Source organism: Dendroctonus ponderosae, unplaced genomic scaffold, assembly GCF_020466585.1.
Source record: "Dendroctonus ponderosae isolate FM_Combo_2020 unplaced genomic scaffold, Dpon_F_20191213v2 Dpon_F_20191213_7, whole genome shotgun sequence".
In the NCBI taxonomy this organism is placed as follows: Eukaryota; Metazoa; Arthropoda; class Insecta; order Coleoptera; family Curculionidae; genus Dendroctonus; species Dendroctonus ponderosae.
This window is the reverse complement of record NW_026018916.1, coordinates 4,465,308-4,472,575: the sequence shown is the minus strand read 5'-3', so window position 1 is coordinate 4,472,575 and position 7,268 is coordinate 4,465,308. Positions and strand designations below refer to the sequence as shown.

At 38.2% G+C, this 7,268-nt stretch overlaps 3 protein-coding genes across 3 annotated transcripts in view; 1 reads left to right on the top strand and 2 right to left on the bottom strand.

Moving 5' to 3' along the window:
* Window positions 1–2,190, bottom strand: part of LOC109537759 (fatty acyl-CoA reductase wat-like) — a 6,716-nt gene extending 4,526 nt beyond the window's left edge. Inside the window, exons 1-6 of the mRNA XM_019904639.2 lie at window positions 1,984–2,190; window positions 1,768–1,928; window positions 1,282–1,366; window positions 1,012–1,223; window positions 583–796; window positions 330–522 (exon numbers count right to left, since the gene is read on the bottom strand). Coding sequence (XP_019760198.2) covers window positions 330–522; window positions 583–796; window positions 1,012–1,223; window positions 1,282–1,366; window positions 1,768–1,928; window positions 1,984–2,020 — 902 coding nt within the window. The 5' untranslated portion in view covers window positions 2,021–2,190. The remainder of the gene's footprint in view (window positions 1–329; window positions 523–582; window positions 797–1,011; window positions 1,224–1,281; window positions 1,367–1,767; window positions 1,929–1,983) is intronic.
* LOC109537757 (microtubule-associated protein futsch) overlaps window positions 1–7,268 on the top strand; it is a 62,933-nt gene that overhangs the window by 27,151 nt on the left and 28,514 nt on the right. The gene's annotated exons all lie outside the window — the stretch shown is intronic.
* LOC125505165 (putative fatty acyl-CoA reductase CG5065) overlaps window positions 3,742–7,268 on the bottom strand; it is a 10,813-nt gene continuing 7,286 nt past the window's right edge. The window contains exons 2-9 of the mRNA XM_048668407.1: window positions 7,098–7,258; window positions 6,362–6,446; window positions 6,094–6,305; window positions 5,657–5,870; window positions 5,407–5,599; window positions 4,313–4,555; window positions 3,991–4,257; window positions 3,742–3,941 (exon numbers count right to left, since the gene is read on the bottom strand). Of these exons, the coding sequence (XP_048524364.1) occupies window positions 3,815–3,941; window positions 3,991–4,257; window positions 4,313–4,555; window positions 5,407–5,599; window positions 5,657–5,870; window positions 6,094–6,305; window positions 6,362–6,446; window positions 7,098–7,258 (1,502 nt within the window). The 3' untranslated portion in view covers window positions 3,742–3,814. The remainder of the gene's footprint in view (window positions 3,942–3,990; window positions 4,258–4,312; window positions 4,556–5,406; window positions 5,600–5,656; window positions 5,871–6,093; window positions 6,306–6,361; window positions 6,447–7,097; window positions 7,259–7,268) is intronic.

Here is a 7,268-nt window from a genome sequence, read left to right as displayed (position 1 = left end):
ATGCCTACTCATAAAACATATGCCACTAAGAAAATGCTACTTGATTCTGGATCTCACTAAGGCGTTTGACGCCGCACGCCTGAAAATTGATGAAAATTATTGAGTAAAAGCCCTCTAAATATGAACGATGAAGGAACTAAAGAATCATATTAGGGAGCAAAATCGTCTAATGCAAAAGGAAATGTTGTGCAATCTCATCGTGTAATCTACAAGATTCCATGTACATTTCGTTATTAATTTGATTTGTGCTTTGATTGATTTGAAGCAGAATCCTGGATAGTTAATTACGTTAAACTAGTAGTTAGTTCAGACTAGCTTAACTTCGTTACCCTAAAACTGCCTTGTGCCACAAGGCCATAATGATTATCTTCGCCACATTATCGACTGACACGTAATCTGTATTTATGTCTGTATCTCCATAGACTGTTCTGAGGATTCCAGCACCTCCCGCCACCATCAGTCCTACAGGTCCATTAAAGTTGTCATTCCAGCCCTGGAAAGGTTCCACCAAGGTGCTGATCACTGGAAAAATTCGGCCGCTATTGTCTGAATTCGTTATCTTGATGTTAGCTGGACTGTTACCAACTGAAGGTCTGCAGATGACGGCAGGCACTTTTCCTACCAGCATGTCGTTAATACAATGTTCTCCTAGTTGTTTCGTGTAGGTGTACGTGTTGGGAAAAGGTTCTATGAATTTTTGCGCGAGCACATTCAGGGTATGACTGTCAATTGACTCAGCAGAGCGAATTGCTTCCCGCCAGTCCCCATGCTGAGGGTAAAGAACCTCATCTATTACCTGAAATCGGTTGATTTAAAACAAAATTACATGGAGATGAGTCTACAACATTCTGCAGGGCGGTCTGCTCTCTTCGCGACTTTATGTTATGAGCAAACTGGTAATAGTGTGCCATGGATGTCTTTCACGTCAAGACTCCAAGGAAGATTCCATTAATTTTATTTAAAATCGGACACTCATCGCATACTGGCTTTTTGGGAAGAAAAACTATTTACCGTTTTGCCATCTATGTTGCAATATGTGGTCGATATGTGCAGGAAAACCTGGATATTTTTCATTTCCAGCGCCAATAGAGCCACTTCCCTGGCAGCTCTGATATTAGTGAAAATGGCATCTTTTAGAAAGTCGTCGAACTTAACAGATGCTGCTGTATGGCAAATAAAGTGAACATCCTGAATGAGCAGCTTTCGGTCTTCATCGGATATCCCTATAGAGGAAAACTATCATAGTTGGTTGCAAGTTTAAGTCTTAAAACACCGTTCTACCTAGTCTGAGTTTCAACACGTCTCCCTTGATGGGAATAATTTTCTTTAGATTCTCAGGATACATTTGCTGCAGTTTCCCGAACAGCTGAAACATTACATGCTTTAGAACGTACAAAACGTATCAAAAGAGTTCGGGTGCGGCGGCCATGCCCTGAAACTAGTGAGTTTTTCGTGATTTTTGGCCGTTGTCGGAAAATAATTTCTTCCGGACATTTTGCAAGCACGAGTGGCTTCTTCTTCATAGGTGGTTTGCTCGGAGCAGCAACGGGAGATGTTCAGATTTCTGTTCACTCATATTAATGTGTTTCACGCAACACTGGCGTTCCAGGTCATCCCCATGACCATCCCCTAAATCCGCTCTTAGTTTCAGCTTTACTTAACGAAATTTTGAACACCCAAAATTTTCAGGTGCGGTATATTTCAAAAATCTTTACCGTTTGACTGAACGAATATTGAATCACTCTACCGCTTAAGTGTTCTACTTACAGATGAGGATGTAATTTGCTCGAGTCGCTCTTCTAGAGACTTTCCTTTCTTGGGCCGGAGCAGAATGTAAATCTTGCCCAAATCGGGACACGAGCGCAGAAATTTTTCTATGCAAGCTTTCCCAATAAATCCACTTCCTCCGGTCAGGAATAAGTTTTTACCTGCAAACCAGTTGCATTCAATTGTCTATGCGTGTACAAAAATTGAATGAAGTACCTCTAAAGCATTCTTGGATAGTTTGTGTGGAAGCCATCCTGAAGTCAAATATTACCGCACTACCTTAATAAACATACGCACAATAAACGCTCTTAGTGAGTTTTTAAGGTAATTTATATGAGAACTGTAGCTAGTGAGTTAAAAAAACATGATATCTGGCTCAGTAGGTTTTCAACGACACGAATATGGGTAAAAACGTGCTTTTATACTAACACTTTTTTAATTCAAATGTTTTTTGTATTTGATTATGTTTGTCTCATTGTCATTAAATCGGTAAATTTTTGCTTTCTTCATTGTCTGTAAAATTATGGCAAATAGGCGAGTTTTGGCTAATCGAGTCCTATTGATTCTAATGTCTGCAACGTAAACTGCATATACTCATTCAGACTAACAACACGCATAAAAGAATGTTTATAGCACATGGAGCATTCAAAAAGTGTCTGACTTTACTTATTTATGTATATAACTAGAGATTTATTTGGTTACTAGTACTGGTTACCCAATAACGGTAATTATTGTTTGAACGCGTACACAATGCGTTTAAAGCAAGAAAAGTGTGATGGTTCAGAACTTACCGGAGTAGGTAGTTTGTCGTTTTTCAATATATAGCACAATTTAACTTCAAGTCAAGTTTCAATCAGATGGTCGAGTAAACATGATTGTTACACTGCACCTGACTTAAAAGTACGGCTATTTCTTGTAGCTGATGAGTTCGGGCTTTTTGAAAGCTTTTTTTGCGAAAGGACAGGAAGGAATGATTTTCGGCAACGACCTAAACGCCCGAAAAACTCAACAGTTTCACCCAGTATAATATAAGAGTACGATTGGTAGTTAGTCGACCAGATGGTCGATAGGTTGCTATTAACTTCTTAATTTGTTAATATTCTCCTCTGTGCTTTTTTAATAGCATTTTTTAATATTTTTTTGGGCTAAAATATCTGTTATTTTGTTTCCCTTTGCAAATTGATTTTCTTTTGCGCTTCTGGAGTGCATCCTTTATAATTGTTCGCATTCCATTTTAGTAAAAATCAATTTTTTGTGTCTCAATACATGCTGGCATCATATTGTAAATTCTTACATTTACTATCTCATATTAACTTTCCTCATTTTCAATTATTGTCTGTTTCGTAAAATGCCCGTTTTGGGATCATTCCGCTCAGAAAATTTCAGTAAATTCTTATTTGTTTTGTGTAACTCACAACCTTTATTTAGCGATATTTTTAAGACATTATGTCTTAATATCTAAAGGTGCTAGAGATTTTCAAATTTTGCTTCCAGCTCCTGAGATTTCCTCATCATTTCTGAGACATACGCTTTAAACTTGGACTGCTTCTGAAGCTGAAAATTTCAGTTCTAACTTTTTAAAAGAAGGATTTTCTGCAGAAGCTCCACTAGAGAACTACAACTTTCGAGCGGCTCTATCGAAAAGCTTCTAATGATTATTGAGATATTTTTCACTGTCGCCGAGATATGAGCTCTTATACTTTGACGACTCAAAATTTTGCTTCGTAACTGTTTAGAGGTTGAGAATATCTGAAGAAGCTGAATTATTGAAAAACATTATTTTAGACAATAGAGCGGGAAGGTTTCAGTAAGAATTGAGATAGAGTTTCTATTATATTATGCAGATCCAATAAATCAATTTATAAGTATGGACGCAAATTTTCCGAACCTTTTCTTATTGACTTTGCAATTTCTTTCGTAATACTCATAGATGGTGTTGCAAGAAATTCAGCATTTTCAAAAAAGACAATGTAGTAAAGAAAAGTATCTCAGCAGTCATGATTTATTAGCAAACTTAAAAAATAGTGGGAAAATAGGGCAGTAAATCTTATAAACTGTTCCAATAGTCGCGAAGCGAAATCAGTAGGATCTTCACTACGTTTATTTTGTAAAATACAATCCAGGCCATCCAGCTATAGAACAGAAACTTGGTCAAGCAATGCAGGAAATACATTCTAAAAAATACTCTTGAAGACACAAATTGAATGCATACAGCCACTTTACCTCTTGTTCCTAGTTCGCGTTTCTTCCATAATGTCATCGTATTCTTTGAGCAAATACCTTCTAGCATAATCACAACAATTGGCGTAATACTTGTATAGGTCGTCTTCAGTTAATGGCAATTGATTGATGTTGAATGCATCTTTGTCTTCATCTGGCAGGTACGTATAAAGTCGTTTGCTGTTGTCGTTCACGAACAGCCATTCCTTTAACAAGAAGTGACTCACCGCTATGTTGGCAATGTAGATCTTCCTTTGCAATTTGAGCAAGCTGAAGATAAAACCTGAAATTGTTATTGCATCAAAGTGAGCTGAACGATACTCACAATGGAGTTCGGCAGGCCAATAGCATCAGAAAGTCGACCAAAAGAGCGGGCAGTACATGGTAGAGAAGCACTTTGATATAGAAAATATGGAAATACTTGGTCACTGAACCGTCCGGGTACCAAATGTTTTTCTTAAAGGGGACGTCCCAGTACAATTTCCTGCCCGTTTCCGCCAGATAGTTGGGCTTCATCAACATTTCCTTATATGTGCTAGCTTGGTATATGGATAGGCTGGATTTTTGTCTGAAAACAGCTGTTTTATTTAATCGTAGAACATGCACACTTCCGAAGGTAACTATATACTGACAAAAGCGATTTGTTTGGATGAAAGTGTGTTAACATAAACTCATATATAGGGTGAACACATTCCAAAGTTAGCTACTACAAATCCCAAACTTTGATAACCTGTATGTTATTAATGAAGTATGAGAACAATTTTAACTTCGAATAATGTGCCTGATCAAGACGCGTAGTCCTGTATGTATGTATATACTAAACCATTCTCTATGAATGGCGATGCATTAATAAACGAACGAAATACGGATTGCATGACATGAACCTATAGAGAATGGACATTAGAATGAAGGCAAACCAATAGATATTCCGCAAAATTATAAAGTTCTGAACCCAAGAAGAATAATATCATTTGGACATAGAAGAACAAGCAGAGTTTAGAGCCGGCAGATCGACAATCTTTGATTAATAACACAGGACTAGTGTCCCCTCATAACACATGTGATACTAATAAAATGCATCTATGTGTTTGTGGATCTCACTAACGCATTTGACACCGTACGTCTAGAAATTTATGGAAAGTATTGAGTAGAAACCCTGTAAATATTAACGCTGAAGACACTAAAGAACGGTTATGGCAGCAAAATCGTCAAAAGCACAACGCAGATCATAACAAGCAGTTTCGGTAATCAATTTAAAGATCATAAATTTTATTATGTAAAAGTCTAGATTCTTTTTAAAAGTCTAGATTCTTTTTAAAAGTCTAGATTCGTTATTAATTTAATGTTTTCGAAACAAATTCATGGCCAGTTATTTACCTTAAACTAGTAATTAGTTCCAAACTCTCGAAACTTCCTTACCCTAAAACTGCCTTGTGCCACAAAGCCATAATAATGATCTTGATCACATTATCTACTGCCAAGTAATCTGGATTGAACCCGGGATCTGCATAGACTGTTCTGAGGATTCCAGCCCCTCCAGCCAACAGCAGTCCTACAGGTCCATTGAAGTTGTCATTCCAGCCCTGGAAAGGTTCCACCAAGGTGCTGATCACTAAAAATTTCGGTTGCTATTGTGTGAATTTGTTAGCTTTGCTAGCTTGACTGTTACCAATTGAAGGTCTGCAGATGATGGCAGGCACTTTTCCCACTAGCATGTCGTTAATACAATGTTCTGCCAGTTGTTTTGTGTAGGTGTACGTGTTGGGAAAAGGTTCTATGAATTTTTGTGTGAGCACATTCAGCGTATGATTGTCAATTGACTCAGCAGCGCGAATTGCCTCCTTCCAGTCGCCATGCTGAGGGTAGAGGATTTCATCCACTACCTGAAATCAGTGGATTTATATTATCTACAAATCGAAATGAGTTTAGAACATTCTACAAGGCAGCCAGCCCTCTTCGCGACTTTGTCTTATGAGCAAACGAATAAGAATGTGCAATAGATGTTCTTCACGTCAAGACTCACTGCACTTCACGAAGATTCCATTAATTTCATTTAAAATCAGACACTCATCACATACTGGCTTTCTGGGAAGAAAAACTATTTACCGTTTTACCATCTATGTTGCAATATGTTGTCGATATGTGCAGGAAAACCTGGATATTTTTCATTTCCAGCGCCAATAGAGCCACTTCCCTGGCGGCTCTTATGTTGCTGAAAATGGCTTCTTTTAGAAAGTCGTCAAACCTAACAGATGCTGCTGTATGGCAAATAAAGTGCACATCCTGGATAAGCAGCTTTCGGTCTGCATCGGATATCCCTAGAGGAAAACTATCATAATTGGTTACCAGTTCAAATCTTAACACGTCGTTTTACCTAGTCCGAGTGTTAGCACATCTCCTTTGATGGGAATAATTTTCTTTAGACTATCAGGATACATTTGCTTCAGTTTCTCGAACAGCTGAAACATTATGTGCTTTAGGACTGTACAAGATTTATCAGAAGAGTTGGGCTTCCGCAGCCAATGCCTAAAACTTGTGAGTTTTTCAGTATTTTTGGCCTCTGCGGAAAATAATTTCTTTTCTTTCCCAACGTTTTGCATGCACGGGTGGCTACATCTTCAGCGGCGGTTTGCTCTGTGCAGCAACAGGGGATGTTCAAATTTCTGTTTATACACATTGATGTACTTTACGCAGCGCTGTGTTCAATAGTTCCCACGACTTGGAACGCCAGTTGTATTCTTAGGTACAACTCAATTTTCACGATCAATTACTTTATCTCAATCGTCCGATACTGGTGGAGAAACCGTTGGGAGAGCTCCAAAGTTAGAAAAACTGGGTGTCTCATGGTGTTCAGAAATCAAGTATCACGCAATTCGGTTAAACTGCAGTAGTTAAAAATTGGGTCTTTGAGTTGGATTTTCTGATACTCCGCAAATATTTGTTTAAGCGCTGCTTTCGCAATATGCCTTTGTAATTCTACAAGGGACATTTTGAAAATGTTTTAGATTTTCTTAACGCAGTTTTGAACACCCTAAAATTTTCAGGGTCGGTATATTTGAAAAATCTTTACTATTTGACTAATCACTCTACCGATGAGGTGTCCTACTTACCGGTGAGGATGTAATTTGCTCGAGTCGCTCTTCTAGAGACTTTCCTTTCTTGGGCCGCAGCAGAATGTAAATCTTGCCCAAATCGGGACACGAGCGCAGAAATTTTTCTATGCAAGCTTTCCCAATAAATCCACTTCCTCCGGTCAGGAATAAGTTTTTACCTGCAAACCA